This window comes from Echiichthys vipera (assembly GCF_963691815.1).
Source record: "Echiichthys vipera genome assembly, chromosome: 1".
NCBI classification, from domain to species: domain Eukaryota; kingdom Metazoa; phylum Chordata; class Actinopteri; order Perciformes; family Trachinidae; genus Echiichthys; species Echiichthys vipera.
The window spans coordinates 22,894,649-22,913,623 of record NC_139826.1 but is presented as its reverse complement, the minus strand read 5'-3'; the positions used below and the strand labels follow the sequence as shown (position 1 = coordinate 22,913,623).

Genomic DNA, 18,975 nt, shown 5'->3' with positions numbered 1-18,975 from the left:
AAAGTTGTATTTTGGTGTGAAGTTTGTGAGTTACAGCCATTGATTGGATATTGTCCTGGTTTTTTTAGACAATGCGACAACAACACATTTAGGTGGTGTCTTTATATTTTGGTCGAAATCACCCCTCATATATCAAAGTGTTATATATCATTGGAAATTAAACAACCTTGATCTGTCGTTATAAGGAAGACTGTTTCAAAAATAACATTTTATCCCTCACCGCAAACAGTAAATACACACCTTCTAGTCTAGTATAGCATCAATGCCACACTGGGCTTTTAAATAAGTGGCTCTGCTGAGATCCTAAAATGAATAATAAACTATTGTTCAAGAACACTCAGATGAATCCATATTAAAAAACAATTATTAGTTGCAGCCATAGAGGGAGAGTATAGGTGAGAGTACCTGTCTGCTGCTCAGAGGTGGCCCATGGGGTTAGATGTGTCAGTCAGGCCTAGATGGACCCCTGTGTGGGCTTGTTGGGCGTCACCGGAGCCCCCGGACGCTTTTTCCTCCTCCCTTCTCTTAAGGCAGGCTGCTTTGGGGTTCAAATTACGTTCTGTAGGTTTCAGAGAAACAGGAATCAAATTTTTAAGTCACTTTTTTTCTCACTTCTTTGAACAAAAACAGTGTGAGCTCAGATCTGTTCCCTTTTCTTTTTATCATGCCACATCACAAATAGAATGCCATCAGCCAGCATATTATCACAGCTGAGCAGCCTACCAGCAGTTTCTCTACTGATGCTGAGTATTCACATTTGGCAGCTCTGTCAGTGAAAAAGCTGCAGCTCTGTTTACGGCAGCTCTCCTTATTATAATATAAATCAATATTTACAGTACCCTCTTTGGATGTGACACTAAAAAGAAATTGCTGCCTGCAGGAAGATTATGTGAAGCATTTTAAATAAGCAACATAGATTTAGGTTGTGAATTAGCATTTACATTTCAGTAATTTGCTACGATGTTAAAGCTCTGATTAGCCGGACACTGACCTCTGACTTGCTGCTCCAGGTTAAGTATGACAGCCACAGCCTGATGAAGGATGAGCAGTTTAGTCTGTGGCTTCTCGCTTTTCAGGTGCAGCTGGCACATGCGACCCAGCTCCTTGAAGGCCTCGTTGATGTCTCGTACCCTTAACCGTTCGCGGGCGTTGTTAGCCATCCTCCTCTCGCGCTCACGCTCAGCCTTCTGCTCCGGATTCAGGTCCTCGTCCTCAGTGATACTGTGTGACAGAGAACTGTTTTGGCGTTAAAGTCATCCAAAAACAAAACAAACATACATTAAAACTAAGAAGAACAGAAGTACCTCTCTCTAACCTCCATGGGAGCTAACTTTTACCATTTTTTAAACTCTGACAGAGCACCTGCTCAAGCCAGGGAAACCCTGAATTATTTAACTTTTGTGTATCAACACTTACTTGGTGCGTGTGCCTCCTCTGGGCGTCTTCATATCTCTTCTGTCGCTCTCATCATCAGACTTGTCATCGGTGGAGAGGTTATCATTCATGTCATCCTTGTCCTGTTTCTCCATCTTCAGCTCCAGGCTGGCGGGCAACTGGCCAGCCAGGGCTGAAGCTAAACCTGTAGCACGCAATATAAACGTAACATTTAAGACATCATACACAAACGGAGCAAATGCCCACATCATGTCCTGTCAGCGGTATCATGAGTTGATAAGACTACGGGAGTGCGTCGGACCTCTGAAGGTTTCCAACTGGTGGTTGAGTTCTGCGGTGGATGTGGAGCCGGCGCTGGGCAAACCTCCGTGGCTGTTATTCAGACTGGCAGCATCGTCAGCGTGGGCACCACCCTGTTGAAACAGACAGGAAGAACACAGTCAAGAAAGGAAGCAGACACACTCTGGAGACGATGCATAAAACTACACTACACAACAAAAAGAGAGATTAATAAGAGCTTAAAATTGAGGGATAATCAATAAAGTGTCATGACAGGTAGTCAGCAGTTATATTTTATTTTGATAGATCCACAAAGGTCGAGGTTTTAAAGAAAGGTGATTTCACATGTTCAATAGGACAATTAATAGATTTTTGAAATTTAGATTGGATGCTATTTGTCAGCCTGAATATACTGAAATATTTAACTATTAACATAAAAAGCAATTAAATTTTTTTGCCAGAAGAGCGTTCAGGGTCTAATAATTCATTAAAGTGTGTCCTTCCCAACACTGGGGGTGCTTTGGTGATGAATACTATGTTGTAGAATGCATAACCAAGGGTGAAAAACAACAAATAAAAGCCACCTTTGTTACGATACTTTCCAAAAAATACCCATTTACGATACATTATGAAAACCTTGCTGCTCGGGCTCAGATCTCTGAAACCACAACTACGACCACGTCTGTTTCTCATGTCCAAAATCAGACAAATCCTTCTGTGTTCTGTTTCATAAGATGTCAAGCTGAATCCACTCAACAGTGCGAACATTTTCTTCTTATTTTGTCCACATTCATAACAAAAAAGTGGTTAACTCCCACCGTGTTTTACCACAAAGTCCCTCCTTCCTGAGGTTCACCACATGTTCTTGAACTATTTGATTTCCTCTGAGGACCAGGGAAAGGCGGGGAACTCGTCACTGAGAGTGGAGGGTTTCCCCTCCTTTTCTTAAAGGAATGTGATCCCCAGTCACTGTTGGCCTCTGTTAACCCCGCCGCCCCGAGACCCTCCCCTTCCTCAGCACTGTGCTAATCTTTGCTGTGCTCTCAACAGGTGTCCAAACAACTCTTTGTCTGGAGGAGGAGGGAAGCCGGGGCTCTGGCAAGAAAAGAACGCTGCCATTTTCATGGCTGGGCCTGATTACCATACAGCTGAGGACCTCTATTTGGGTGGAGGCTGTGGGTTCAGGCACACATTTCCAACGATTCAGATTTCCTGGGTTGTTAAAAAAGAAGTGATGAAAAGGGCTTGGGGGGGGGGTCTGCCAGAGTAAAAAGCTGGGGGCTGTGCCGTGCCGAGGCTGGTGAGCTCTGTCTGAGGGGAACCTCTTCCCACACAGGAAACGCTGTGAGTGCAGACACAGTATGTTCTATCTCACAGTCGCAGTTGGTCAACATCACTGCCACAACCCAGCTCCCTGTAACAAATACATCAAACTGAGCTCTTCTGACAACCACAGAAACATTCTTGTTAGGGGACAAAACAAGCTACTCTGAAAGATCCAACAACTTCAGCACCAGAGTGACAGAGAACACGGAGACTTACAACAAACAAGACACTTTAACTGTATTCAAAAACAATTAATGCTGACAAAGGAGCTTCGAGACTACAGAGGGACACAAAAAATCATGATTAGAAGCTGGACCCAACATGCAGCTTTGACGATCATGCCAACAATACAGAAATATGTTTTTATTTGTTGTGAAATATAAATATTAAAATGTCTAAATGAAAACATGACTCTTTCTTCCTTTTTGTTTAGTTTTTTTGATAGTTGATTAATCATTTAAGTCACTTTCACAAGAGTTCAGGTTTAAATATTTGGGAGGGTTTGCTGCTGTTCTTTGTCTAATGTGACACTGAACTGAATATCATGGGGTCAGCTGGACAAAACAAGCATATCTTTGGATTTAGGACATTGTAGGAGGCATTTTCACTTATTTCTGACTGATACTAAATGATAAATTGATCATGAAAACAGTACAAATATACTGTTGTATAGCTTTCCTATGATTGTATTATAATGGGAGTATATATTTTCATCAGAGAACTTTAAATGAGTGAAATAGAAAATATGAATCATGAAACATATTGTTCATTGCATTTATGTTCAATTGTCTATGCCCCCCTCATCTGCATCAGTTATCTTTCCGGGTAAGTACTCTGAACTCTTTAGCATCATTTTTGTGTGTGAAAATTATTAATTCCAATAACCTCTGGATTACAGTTGGACGAGCCCCCACAGTGTAATTTCCACTGCAGATGCGTTCAAATCCCTCAGCTCTTTTTAGAATGAAAAACCTATTTGATTGACAATGGGTGAACACATCAGGATTTATACTGAGACCTGTTTCTCAAGAGGTTTAGTGCAACACACAAACACTTACTACACCAAAGCACAACCTCACTCTATTGCGCCTGTTTTTCTCATCTCTATTTCCCCCGCGTGGAAACAGCCGCTCTCAAGAGCAGGGGGAGCCTTAGGCCAGCCATGAAACTTATGGAAAATATGTCAGGAAAAATTCAACTGCTATTCAACTAGTTGAATAGGTGGCATTGTGAAGTTTGTAGAAATACACCAATATTTTCTCCCTCACTTTCTGCAATATCCTGAATACATATGCAATTAAAGATCTAGACACTTGTGTGAAGTTCTCATACCATGGCTGCCGTCCGACTTGGAACCAATGCAGAGGAAGGGAAGTTTGCTCCAAGAGCTGCTATTGGCCCATTTTGTGCCTGTCCCAGCAGACTGTGTATGTCGCTGGGCAGACTGGCGGTGGAGCCCACTGCATGGTTCCTCAGAACAAGGATTGCATCATCCAGTCTGTCCAGACGATCCTCCATTCGAGACTGGGAGGACCAGAGGGATTGAAGAGTGAAGGGTTAGGGAGAGGAAGAAGAGAGGAAAAGAAGGACAGAACAGCTTAGTATAAGCACATTAGGACAAAAATTGAAAACACTGATTGTATGGCGTTGACTTGAAAAGAAAAAAAACACATCTGAAACACAAGATAAAGAAGGCAATTCAAATGCAAGATCAATTGAGCCGTTTCAGCTTGGGTTGTAAAAGTCAACAAATGCCTTCATTTCTGTTCAGCTGAATAATGGAAAGATGCACATCAAGAGTGCATCATCATTTAATTTAGAATATAAGATTCAAGCACATTTAAGCTGATTACTGCAAGCTGGAACGGCTAAACATACCAAGACAATGCGGCAACTAAGGAAAAAAAAAATAAAAACTGTATTTCACTGTGAGGTATGGGGGCTGCAAGTCAAAAGGAAAATGAGGAATGCAAAGACGTATGGAACACGTAATGAGGGAAGACTCTGTCTGAAGAGTACCTCGCAGACATCCTTTAAGAAAGACATGGCATCCTGAAGATGCTCATGTAACTGCTGATGGACTCTGTTTTTCTGGCGAAGTCAAATAAGAATAAGACAGGATTATAAAAAAGATCAGTATCTATAAATACTAGAAACACACTGTGGATAGAGATTGTTTTTGTAAAGACACGCAGACAAGAAGGGCAGGATTTGGAAGGAAGCACAAAGATGCTGACCATTCAGTTTGAAAGGATGTTTGCACATTTAATAAACCCTTCTACAGCATTGGTCTTTTGTCCTTTTCCCTGGGTTTGTACGAAGTGTTGCACAAAGTTCACATCCTCCATGTTATATTAAATACAATACACAAAAGCTTTTTCACAGCACTGGCGCCCAAGTTTGATTTCTCTGTTGAAATAACTCTCCGTAAAAGCTCCATTGTCCAGTGACACCCTTGAGTGATACAAGAATGATGCATCATAATATGCATTATATCCAGCTGCACTAGATTCATCAAAGTGATATGAAGAAAGGGACAATTTACAGGAATGTTTGTGGAATATCAGAAAGGTAAGTCTCAACCGCATAAAAAAATATTCTCTACCAGTCATTTTGACTGTAATCTGAATCCTTGCATGTTTAGACAGTTGTTCATCATCGTTTCCTAGAACTAACAGGGCTTTCCAAATTCAACTACCAGAGAACTGTGATTCATGCTTTTATCTCAACAGCCTTGAACAAATTCTGAGGTCATCATTTGAGCTCCTGTGGAAACAGTGAATATTGTATTACATTTTTGAAAACTGTACTGGAATCTCTTTAAGCAAGATTTGATTTGAATTTATTTGATATAATTTAAATATTTAACCACTTACAAGTATAAATGGTCCTGGAGTCATCGAGCATAAAGGTTAAACTTTCTTAAGGCTCAATGTTTTCCATTTTTACAGCTTAAATATGCAGGGATACGTGATTCTCACACAGGTTTTATGGCCACACCCATCAAAAAGTTGTTGTTTTTCCACTAAGTTTACATTTAATAAATGGGATTTTATTGCAACAAACAGAATAGAGCTCATTAATGTATGCTTCATGTAACAGAAAGTGAAATGATTAACTCAAAAATACTATTTTACTTTTACTTTTAATCACATAATCACATATTTTAAATTAAATAAATAACCAATGGACTTTCTTTTGTCCAGACTAAATATATGGGGTCAGCCAGAAAGAAACATTGTCTCTAATCATTACTGAATAACTGTAACTCTTATTTAAATCTTGGATTTTATCAAATGCAAAAACAACATGATATCGGCATTATATATAAGCCGCTCTGCTCTCTACATATCGGCGTTGCCCCTTAAAAAGCTCATATCGGTCGACCACTAGTGAAAAGTCTCAAACCATGTTATTTGCCACTGTCAAAAGCTAATACCTTTTACTCTACTGCAGGTCTGCCCTTCCTCCAACAAGTCACAGATAAAACATTACATATGTAAAAATATAAAACCTGCAGTGTTGCGTTTATTTTGTACATCATGTCAAACAGGACATGAATTGTATTTTTCCCCACAATACTTTTATCAGCAGCTAATTTTCAGGTTATCTGATTTCATTCACTTCCATTGTTTGCTTTTTCTTGTGCCACTTATCTTTGTTGGCCATGAAGAGGCAAAACAATGGAGGCAGAGTGGGAGGAAACATCTACACGGTGATGTTCAATATCCTCTTCACATGCAACTGGCTGTTTGAATGGGACGTGTGATAAGGTTGCAAATGGAATGACTTTGACTTGATAAGGTTGCGTCCCATATTTTGAACAATTTTAAGCAATATACATATGTGTTTAAAATGTTGATTATACGGCAGCATGTCTATGAAAACTCTTCTAATTGATTGTGAAAAAAGCCTATACAGGTTTCGAGATTTTAAACCAACAGCAATCTAGACAGTTAGCAGCCTTTTACTGTGGCAAACACATCTGTGCGTTAATAACTCAAGTACCCCTTCACTCAACAGGATGTCTTTACTGTGCAGAATGATGCATGCGCAGAGTTTGACATGGGAAAGATTTTTTTACATTTATCTGCTGAAAGAGGAAAGTTCCTCTTTGCTCTGTGAAAATCTGATGTTATGGGTGGGGCTTACAAGCATGTTTTATGACATAGTTTGGAAATCAAACTTTGTCCAATATTCAACTTAAATAAGTGGAAACTTGAAATATACTTTTAAAGTCTTGCTTTGATCATGGTATATATGTTTTGTTGTTTTTTTGGGCAAACACTCTTTTGTATTATAAGTCTTTATTGATGCATTTCAATTTATCATGAAACATTTATGTTATAATAAGTGCTCTCAAAGACAACATGTTTAACTATGATAAACCTCCCAGCAGAAAATGTAAATGCCTGACATTTGCATCAGGTTGAAGGCTGGATGAAAGGTGATCTGTCCCTCTGGACGCATGGCAGCGAAGGAATCCTGGAGAAGTTGTTCATCAAACAGCTGCCACCCCCGCACCCGCCCCTGAACTAAACCCATCCCCCAACTGTCATCCCCGTCCTGGCCCACAGAGTAGAGGGCAGATGGCAATCCCGGAGGGACAGGTATTGTTCAGTTTGGTTATCGCTCTACCCCCACCTTCCTCAGCAAAACATTTGTCAGACAGGAATCTCGCTGTAATGCTAGCTCAGTGCTCCACGGGTAACATATCCAAAGCAAGCATCCATCATATAAGACAGAGGCAGACAGGGAGCTTACCAGTGAGTGAAGAGAGTTCTCATAATTTGGAGAGGAGGGGGTTTGTCCACCAGTGCGGGGCCACTGGTTGGTACCTAATGAAGAGAGGAAGAGATGTCATTCGGCGATCAGTGTTAGCTAACCCCTGATTCAGTTCCACATCAACATAGATGATAGCTGTATCCTGCATCATAGGGTACACCAACTGACACACAGTAACACACAGTCATAACACACAGACGTCATGAGGATTTAATGGTTTCTTGTTGTTCTGTGCGGGATATTGTTATCAGTTGCATCACTTCCTGATGGCTGGACTGCATCCTGACACGTGTCTCATTCATACTCACTCTCACTCTGAAAGGTACGCTGCATCTGCACATCAGTAAGCAAAGCTATGAGAGACACCAGTTTCCCTGTAAACTTCCTCTTTTTCTGGAAAGTCTTGAAACACATCGGAGTGACTTAAAAACTGCAGAGTGGTTGAATTGTGTTTCAGCTCATCAGGGGTTTGAAGAAGGAAATATGCCAAACACATGGGTTCAATTAAGTTCATAATCTTCATCTTCTCCATTTGCCAGTGTTCCCAAGTTACCTTTACTTTTTGTCAGTCAAACATCTAATTGACTGGCGATGTTGTGGCAGTAAAGCCAGTTACATGTACTTTCCCACAGCACGGTGACAGCTGCTGTAACTTTAAACTTCACTGTGCATGAACAATACATTCACCCATGCTCTGTTTTCATACTATGTGTTCTTTTTGTACGGTTTTTGTTTTAATGCTGCTTTGCACATCCAAGCTATTTACATTAATTCAATACATGTTAGAACTTTACTGCCGCTTGATTGCCATTACTGACTTTATTACTATTTTAATATAACACTGCCACATACTGTTTACTGTCACTTTATTTCTATTATTTTTACCCATTTGTACTTTAACCTTGTATTTTATTTGTACCTTGTTTTTCCTTATCGATACAGAGGTTGCAATCTTCATCTGGTTGTACTTGTACAATGACAATAAAGATATTCTATTCTATATATACTAATACATTTTTTTAAAAAGGTCTGCAGCTGTGCCTTTATTCCTTTCATTCCAAATGAAAATCGTGCTTTTTTTATCGTGTAATCTAAATATGGAGAAACCAACACACTCTGCACATTACAATTTACTTTTGGATGAAAGAAGTTCACAGTGGCTTTTGTAGATTCATTTGAGCCAAAAAGTAAATCTACAGGCCAGTACAGGAAAGAAAATCAAACTGATTCGATCTGTTGTAAATTAGTGCAAAGACAAAGGAATCCACATCTGTTCATCACATTTCCAGTTCAACAGTTCTTTCTTTCTCTTTTTCTAAAGTACAATCCTCCAAGTGACCTGCCAGCCATGTGCAACAGGAGGCAATGCACTATACAATCAAATAACCTTAATGGACTTTGACAATAATGAACCCTTCAAGGTAATTCACAGGGTAGGATGTCAGTGGGCCTTTCCAGCTCAGTGCTCCTCTGGTGTCTATTATAGTGGAGAAATGCCAAACCGAGCCTACGTCCTGGCAAATGGAGTCCACTGTAGCACACTCCACAGGCGCAGACTTTGTTTTTGTTACCTACCCTTTAGTTTAGGGGGAATCTAAAAACTGTTTTTCTAGGCTTAATTCCATTACTTCCTTCCAAGGAAAAGTCTCACTAAAGTTCTGTACTGAAGTTTTCATGTTTCTCAGATGAAACAGATTTAATGAGCAGACTATTGAAAGTGACTTTGGAAGAGGAAATGAAAAATCCTCTGTTCTGCCTCAGCTTTCTCCCAGGTGAGTGAGACACCAACTCTTCATGAGTCTCTGCTGAATGGCTGCTGTGAAAAATTAGCCCAGGGCTCTGGTTCCCACGTGCACCAGAGAGGGCTAATTGAACAGACCAGTCTTGAGTAATGTGCTGTATATTGGTGTAATCCTAATGATGAATGGTTTTTTAAGAGCGAGACAGAATTTGTGCCAATTTCAGAGTATCGCTCTTTTTCTTACCACATGAGCGTAATAAGGGCAAATAATTAGCGAAATGATATCTATTTTCTACAATCCCAGATGTATTCATGTTGCAGAAGGTTTTTTTTTATCTCTTACATATATATGAATTCCATTAATACAAATAAACATTGAACTTGTATAACCTATATTAAATCTTTTTTTTCTATCATAAAATCACAAAGTAACATCACATATTGTTATAATAAAATGACATCATCACATCCCACATTCAACATGATAAACTATAAAGCCAGATATATCACTGACATATTGGTATCGATGTATACGTTGTCCAATATGCTGCTGAACATAATCCAGAAAAGAATGCTTAGTGTAATTTTGAAATGTTATCATTACAGCAGCTGACTGATACGAAACATACAGTAGAGGCATTTATTTAGCTTTTTATTTTCATTATATTTACTTCATTCATTCATTCATTTATATTTACTTTTTCAGTGTTCATTCCTAGAATTGGTTAACAATGTAATACAGTATAATAACTATGAATATTCTTTAATCAAGTTATTTGTTTAAGAAAGCAGCCTTTGGAGTAGCTTTTCAGAGTCATATCAGGGCAAAATGTAATTGTATTTTCAGTCCAGCTCAACCATTCACTATGTACAATATCAGAAATGCATTTTTTTCCCTCTGAAATCTGTATTGTTCTCAAAAGTCCCATATCGGTGGGCCTCTAATAAACTAGTCTATAAATTGTATTGTTATGTTGCCAGGTGAGGCATGCTACACTGTAAATAGGTCAAGAGGGGGATCTCCCTAAGTGAGGTCTTCATAGCCTGCATCATCAGCTGAGTCACAGCCACCCTCCTTCACCCACTGGCAGATAAACAAGGCCTTTTGCAGCCTGGTATGAACGTGTGTGTTTGTGTGTGTCTGTGTGTGTGCGCGTGTGTGTGTGTGTGTGTGTGTGTGTGTGTGTGTGTGTGTGTGTGTGTGTGTGTGTGTGTGTCTGTGTGTGTGTGTGTGTGTGTGTGTGTGTGTGTGTGTGTGTGTGTGTGTGTGTGTGTGTGTGTGTGTGTGTCTGTGTGTGTGTGTGTGTGTGTGTGTGTGTGTGTGTGTGTGTGTGTGTGTGTGTGTGTGTGTGTGTGTGTCTGTGTGTGTCTGTGTGTGTGCGTGTGTGTGTGCGTGTGTGTGTGTGTGTGTGTCTGTGTGCGTTGGGGGGGAACAGCTGTGCATGGGGCAGGGCAACAGCTGAGGATGAGGGGGGCATACGTAGAGACAGCTGTCGCCACTCCATTACTGCACATGACACAACTGCCCGCTTAAACAACGCAACGGGCTTTCCCTTACTCTCTCGCCTTGTTCACTTTCCATTACACTCTCACCTCTGTCAACACTTCAGACAATACATATTCTTCTTATACACGTCGCTTTTTACTGTAAAAACCCAGTAGATCACCTTCGGCTGTTCTCTCAACTGTATGGGTTGGAAGACAATCTATGCACTGTTATTCAACTACTTTTCTGTTATTGTTCTCTTGCATTTGTTTCACAATATTAATTTAATTCAGGAGGAGGCTTGTCTGTCCATCGTCAAAAATCAAGCTGACATAAAAACGCAAACTGCCAAGCACTTGTGTGGAAAAAATGGATTATGTAACAATAAATCTCCTCCCAAAAGTTGTGTCTTATTACAAAGTAGGGCGAGTGCAATGAGCCACTAGTATAAGCCGCAAAAACTTGAATAACTGTTCTACAAAATATATATTTATATAAGCTTTTCAAAAATGGAAGTCCAGACCCACTTCAAACATTTTCATTACAAGATTTTCCAATCCTTCTGCTCCCTAAAAGCTACAGCCCCAGTCTGTTTCATTCACAGTCATTCTGGGGCTTGTCATTAAAACATCCAACACTTAAAAACAAAGTCACTGCAAAAACACTTCTCAGCTAGATCTAAATTTGTGAACATGAACAAAGAACGTCTGAAAAAGCTTGAGAGCCAAAACTGGTCTGTGATGTCAGCGGGAGTCTATGTGGAGCAGCTCCCTCTGCCATGAAAATAAACCTCGTGTTGTGGACGCCAGAGAGTCAGGCACTGTTTTAAGGTGCAGGTGCAACACTGATTTCATGCCTCTAGTACAGCTCACATCACTTTGTGAGCTCAGGAACTGTAGATATAAACAGCTACTAAATTAAATAAAATTATTATATGTTCTGATTTTAAACCAGGAACATGTTATTTTAATGAATACTTGAACAATGCAGAACAAATGCAGGGACTGTCGTTAGAAATTACCTTTATTTATATACAACTGTAAAGTATATTGGACACTGTTTCTGCTAATGTCAATGTTTCTCTCTACTTGTCCCTTAAAAATACACTAATAAATACAAAATAATAAATAAATACATTATTGTACATCATCCCGGAAATTAAAAAAGTTACTTTTTTTATACTATTTTAAATACTTGCCCGACTAAACTAAGCTTCTTTTTTTTTTTTTTTTTACAATTTATTAATGTAAAAGAAATGGCATTAACTGCCCTGCCATGGATAAACCATAGATGATGAGTAGCTCCTTCACAACTAAAAGGGGTATTAAATTAAGCAAGAGAATTTCACACATCACTCTGCTTAGGCTTTAATTAATCCAGCTAATGCACTACATGGCTAAAGTAGCACTAAATAGCTAAAGTTTCATATTCATGAAAGCCTCTTAATTAGTTTGGCTATTCCAGGTCGAGGTCTAATTCAAACACAATTTGATGTAATTTATAAAGAAGTTTGAGTGAAGTGCATGTTCTGTTCTACTGTCAACACAGTATCTGGTGTAGGTGCATAGAAGGGTTGCATGAGATCCAAATCCAAAATTGGTGCTCTACCTGGCCTTCCAGACGGGGTGCCGGCAGCAGTCGCCCCGGTACCTGCTGAGGCAGCACCTGCTGTGGCCGTCAGAGGTGAAGGAGAACCCACAGGTGTCGACGGGTTGGATGGAAAACTACTGCTAGTGTGGTCAGGTGAGTAAATCTGTGGAAGCAGAGAGGAAGATTCATGAATGCGCCATCAGCAGCCCTGAATAAAAACATAAATTGCTGTTTCTTTATATCCTTAACAGCTGTTACCATCTTCAAGCCAAACATGTATCATCAATTATGGAGATTTTACTGCCAGGGACGTCATAAAAATGCTAAGTGCATACATATGAGCCCTTATCTGTGCTCAGAGCACGGCAAAATTGAACCACAAACAATATACACTTTGATGTCTTTCTCCTGTGTGTGGCTTCTGTGTCTACTTCTGTATATCAGTCTTCTGTAAGTGTGGGTGAAAATCAACAAAGACAAATACTGTATATCTTAGGGCACACTCACACTGTCCATCCGTACCGTGCCCAAGCACATTTCACGGCTAAAGTCTAGTTCGTTTGACCAGTGTGAGTGCAACCGTACCGCTTGCCGGCCACAGCCCGTTTGGGAGAGGTGGGCTTTTGTAAAGCACGTTTGCACCTGGACAAGCACGAGCGTGCGCATGTGTACGAGCACGAGACCTACGGCGGTTCTGACGTAATTTTATGTGCGCCTGTTCTATGTAGAATACAATAGAAAATACTTTTAGCATGCAAATGGCTTGTCTTTGATTTGCCTATGCAAAAACTGCTATTAAAAACGGTACATTAAAGACATCCAGACAGGACATATTAAAATAAATCTGCATAAAAACACAATATACAATAGAAGATTTATTAAAAGGAGCACCAGGTACTCGCTGGTTAAGACTAAATAAAGGTTAGATAGATAGATATAAAGTGATGTGAGCTGAGGCAGCAGGCTGGCTCTAAACAGTGGCTGTCCTTCCGGATCAAGATAGTTTATAGTTTAACAGAGACAAACAATTCGATGAATAGTTAATGTTGCTGGATGAAGAAACCTGAATCTTATCTTTCCAAATACAAATTTACTGATCGCACCAATCCAGAGCACAAATCTCACCCCATATAAACGGCACATATTACAAATAAACAGGCCCATGTGTTGTGTAGTGTTAAATAGCAAAATGATAACATGAAGGCGTAACATACATTTAAAATGCAAATATCTTAATGGTGAAAAAAGCCTTCATATGTGTAACAGGCTGAATTAACTGCTGCAGTTAAGAGGTCTTTGTGGAACAGGCTCCAATTAAAATACAACTTAAACAGTAAAAAGTGAGAGTTTTCTGTTTTTGAGAGGAAATTACTTATATTTGTATCATTATAAAATGCTCTAAAAGGGAAAGGTTTGTTTTTTACTTGTATAGAAAGTCACTCTGGATATTATTCCTCTGTGGTTTCAAAAAGTGCCGAAGATGGAAACCGTCTGCACTGGAAACTCTGTCGAGCCAAATGTAAATCTCAATAGGCTGTGTTGCAGCCTGCACCAGAGATTGTATTGTGAACAAAATCTAGGATGATTTATTTATGCATTTTTCTAAACTCTATGAAGAAGACAACCAGGGCTAATGCCTTGGTTTTCTGCCACAAGTTAAGTTTAAGTTACTTCAGTTTTATTCCTAGACTAGCAGACGATTCAGAGTGACGTCACTGTGTCAATGCGCCCTCCGCGTGGTTACATCGAGGTCACTGAGTTTTAGGATGACATGTCAATCACAAGGGAACGAGGAGATTACGTCTTCAGAACTTCCAAGGGGATTTCATTTGTTTGAACAAATGCTGGATTAAAGCACAAACACATCCCTGATTTTCTTTTCCTCTTGTAATAATAGGATGTCTCAGAGAACTCAGGGTATTACTGGTGGATCCTCACTAATTAGCAGAGAGAGAGGAGAAAAAACACTGCAGATCTACAGAGATTTCTCATCCACGTTAAGATCAAATTGAGCTTGCAGGAAACCGCTTGACTTCTGCAGGGATGATAGAATGCACTCATTATTAATAATCTCCTTATTCAATCTTGATCTCTGGGCTTTAGTTTTTCAATCAACTTGGAGTATCAGGGTGGAGGTTCCACTGAAGTGTGGAGGATGAGGGATTGTCTAAAGGAAGGTATTACGTTTTTTATACTTTTCTACACCCAAATATTTCTTTAAAAGCAAGCTGTTTAGAACCATGACTTCTGACCTGACAATATATGACTTTCTATTATTTTCACTCACTGGCTACTAACGCTGCATACAAAGTGAAACATGGCTCATTTTACTGGAATAAATGAAAGCTCCGCCTCATCATCAGTTACGCTCCCGCAGGCGGCATGGGGCCAATAAGCACGGCCAATTTAAAAGGGCGGAGAACAAAAGCTCTTCAAAGGGAGGCCCGTGGAGTTGAGCCAAAGCAGTTATAAACTCCCCTGTGCCCCCTGCTCCATCCACCCACCCCCACCCCAGTCCAACCGTGTCCGTTTCACTCAAGCTTTGTCATGCTAATAGAATTGAGTCTGCAAATATAATGGACTTAATTTGTTATTACCATCCCTAAACTCTCATATTTTTTCTTTACATTACTGAGAAATGTTCCTCCTGAAGGTGCAGCTTGTGCCACGGCGTGTGAAATTAAAGTTGTCTACGCAACATGTTTAACAGGACATTTTGGTGGAGTTTCAAGGTTTAGAGTCTTCAAATCAAAAGCAGCTTGCAATAAAGCAGGATTTAAAATAAATCTGGTATATGGAAAGGCATAAATACAAATACAATCATTGTCATTTTGTTCAGTTGAGTCAGTCACAGAGTTACTCCCTGAGTTTCAATTCTGTATGTCACATCTGTCCCTTCACTAAATGTTTAAGTTCAAGATTAAATGGTAACCTGTTCAGGATTTCTCTTAAATTTACATTTTCATTCAATGGAAAATTTCGGTTAGGTTGTAATCACAGACTGAGTGAAGCTCTTTTCAATCATACTGGGAAAATAGTTTCTCTTGTACTGTCACTATGATATAATGGAGATTTAGGGCTCAATCATAGAGAATAGAGACTGGATCTAACTAAAACCAATAGTCCAAATATGTCCTTCCATTATGTAAGCTACAGTAAATTAAACACTTACTATGATACATTGCAGGGTGTCACAGATATCCAGTGCTGGTTTCCCAAAGTGAAGTGTAATCCACTGGCTTTAGGAGTGTTTTCAATGTACAAGTCCCTTTCTTGAATGCTCTTAGTTTAAGCCCACAATTATCCAGGCTTAGGGCAAAAAAGAAAAAAAAATACAAACATTTCCTCTGGGCTTTTTTTTAATCAGCAGTCAGAATAGCACTTAATTCCCTGCAGGGTTGTTAAGGTCACCTTCTTTAGAGACAGGAATCTATCATTAATTACTACTCTCTGCAGAGAAATAAAAAATGATTTGGGAGTATGGGTGCTTAGACGTTAGACTGAGGTGCACGTCCTAAGAGGAGGTCAGACTTAAGGGGGTGTGCAGAGACAATGCTTTAGCAAGGTTAAGTGTGTTTATATGCGTACAGGTATCGTGGTTATGATCAGGTTTTTGGATAATGCTGGTTATGAATATTCTTTCTTGGTACTGACTTTGTTGGTGACTGTGATGATGAAAAATCAAGACACGACTGCACACAGATTATCAGAAACATGGACACTGGTGGAATCACAGGAATATGAATAACCAGGTGCCTCATGTTACATGTGCATCATATCCTGAAGCAGGGAAAACAAAAACATGAAACCAGGACACTAGTGCACTTGGAAATGCACTCATGGATGCTATGAATGAATGAATGGTAACATAAACTGAAGTCCAAGTTAAACGTAGGGGTTGTAACTCACCGAGGCCAAAGCTTTGCCCAGTGCATCTCCAGTCTGTGAACTTCCAGTGGCGTTCCCCCGATTTGCAGTGGCTAAGAAAACACAGAGGCAGGCTTTGTAACATCAACTCAGACAAATGACGAGCGGTCACGGTAAACAAAGCCGCTGTCCGACTGCCTGACTCACTACTTTTACAGAATGGATGTTCAGTGATGACTACATCAGGGGGCATTGAATTAGTCACTCTGAGCAGGTAGCTGAACTGTTAACATGAGAACATACCCATGACCCCATCGGCTGTGTTGACAGATGGGGTGTGCGCTGCGGTGACGAATGGTGAAGTGCTGGTGTTGCTTCGGTGGAAGCTGGACATGGGAGGAAGACTGGCATTGATGTCTGGAGAGACTGAGTGTGTGGGGTAATTCTGTAGGATGAGAAAAAAACAGGAATACTCTATTTTTAATCACAAGTGTGTGTGTGTGTGTGTGTGTGTGTGTGTGTGTGTGTGTGTGTGTGTGTGTGTGTGTGTGTGTGTGTGTGTGTGTGTGTGTGTGTGTGTGTGTGTGTGTGTCTTAGTGTGTGTGTGATTGATAGAGAGAGAGAGAGAGAGAGAGAGAGAGAGAGAGAGAGAGAGAGAGAGAGAGAGAGAGAGAGAGAGAGAGAGAGAGAGAGAGAGAGAGAGAGAGAGAGAGAGAGAGAGAGAGAGAGAGCACTTATTTATTCTCTGAATTCTATATTCTCCTTGACATCTCCAAGGCTGCGATGCAAGCGAGCAAAAGTCACTGGGGGAAGGGACAGAGATAAAGAGAGGGCGGGCAGCATCTGCAGGCTCCCTGTGATGCCCAGCCAGCTGAGGCAGGCAGGCGGAGATCAAACACTGACAAAAAGGGTCAATAGTGTCTTCACCCATAATAACCAGACAACAACTTAAGACGCACACACAGCCACTCTAACTGTGAGCAGGTGGAGGGCTGAAAATAATTTACATGCTGTATGTGCTTAAAAATACACTTTAGATGAGTTATTTAAGTGTGATGCAAAATAAAGTTGCGAGCCATCATTTATCACCTGTTTATTTGAGCACTAGCTGAGAGGTGATGCTTACCAAACGGTCGTGTGAGTGCAGGCTGCTGTAGTTTCCTGACTGTGGCATGTGAGACGAAGATCCGGTGAGCATTCCCCCATAGCCGGGCTGACTGATCCCGTTGGATGAGTTCCAAGGGTCAGATGAACTGTGGGTACCATCTAAAAGATGATAAATGAATCATTTCAGTGAATTATTGTCTACGACGTGCACTTTAGTTTTGACACGGCGCCAGACGATGGTTAACCTCCGACCCTTCAAAAAATCCTAATTCCTGTGTTTAAGCATTTTTAAGACTTAAAGATTGATTGAAGAGATTTTAACAACAAGTAAGACCTTATTTTCAGATTATTTAACTCAATGCCTTTTAAGACTTTTTAAGGATCAGTGGGAACCAAGAATCGTCTGGCAACATCAAAATATCGGTATTAACAAATTATGTTTTTTAACAATAAAAACATCCCAATGGAAAAAAATACACCACAAATTTATCTAGTCAGTAACACACAGACTTTACCGACTCTAGAAAACACTGAAAATATTAGAATATAATAATCCAATGCGGCAGAGTAAACACAGCAACTTGCCTTTAAACTCACCAAAGAAAGTGCTTGCAAACATACTGCTGGAAGGTTTAGGAGAAGAGTAAGAAGGTGAATCTCTGTTGAAGTCTTCTGAGTTCGGAGATGGTGCGTACACCTGCCGTGAGAACAGAAATGTTATGAGTAAAAAAAAAAGGCCCACTGCCCTCCAAATGGTAAAACTATACTGTAACACATAGTATCATCGGTATGATGATGCTGAAACCTATATAAAACTGTCAGCTTTCAAACCTTAATTCCCTGTGAATGTATCACAATTTAGATTTTGGGTACATAAAAGTATGTGATCTCACAGCACACAAGTGAAAACACATGTATTTCTGATACGGCCCTAAAACCATAAACACACATTAATGACTAGCGAGCAATCAAGCTTGTGATGGGAGGAGTGGATTATCAGGGGTATTTGCATTTCAGATCAACTCACCCTCTAATGGAAGTATAATGATACCCCCCTTACATGAGCAGACTAAATGCCTGGCAAATTATAGCATTCCCTGAGAGGCAGAAATCAAATAAGTGCTACAAAAACAGCCTGTTTTGCTTTCTTTAGATTTGTACCTGCAAGCCGGTGGCGGTACAGTGAAAGGAGAGGCACAATGGGCATGCTGTTGTTTGTGCCAAGCTAGACGGGAGGATCAAAGACACTGGAGGCCAAACACCAGTGATGTGGTCCCTGACTTCATCCACTCCAGATGGAGGGAGAGAGGGCGCGGGGGAAGGACAGAGCACAAGGTAGAGAAGCCTTGAACAAATTCTCCCTCCCACAGACAGGACTGGATGACCCCACCATAGTGTA

The 18,975-nt window shown here is 40.3% G+C and overlaps 1 protein-coding gene across 3 annotated transcripts in view; it reads right to left on the bottom strand.

The window, feature by feature from the left end:
* Positions 1-18,975, bottom strand: part of tcf12 (transcription factor 12) — a 61,665-nt gene that overhangs the window by 2,967 nt on the left and 39,723 nt on the right. For all 3 annotated transcript variants that reach the window (XM_083918802.1, XM_083918804.1, XM_083918803.1), the window contains 11 exons: positions 18,174-18,273; positions 17,596-17,735; positions 16,773-16,914; positions 16,512-16,582; positions 12,621-12,765; positions 7,765-7,838; positions 4,333-4,524; positions 1,697-1,808; positions 1,417-1,579; positions 992-1,236; positions 406-559 (listed from right to left, as the gene is read on the bottom strand). In XM_083918802.1, coding sequence (XP_083774928.1) covers positions 417-559; positions 992-1,236; positions 1,417-1,579; positions 1,697-1,808; positions 4,333-4,524; positions 7,765-7,838; positions 12,621-12,765; positions 16,512-16,582; positions 16,773-16,914; positions 17,596-17,735; positions 18,174-18,273 — 1,527 coding nt within the window. In that variant the 3' untranslated portion in view covers positions 406-416. The remainder of the gene's footprint in view (positions 1-405; positions 560-991; positions 1,237-1,416; positions 1,580-1,696; positions 1,809-4,332; positions 4,525-7,764; positions 7,839-12,620; positions 12,766-16,511; positions 16,583-16,772; positions 16,915-17,595; positions 17,736-18,173; positions 18,274-18,975) is intronic.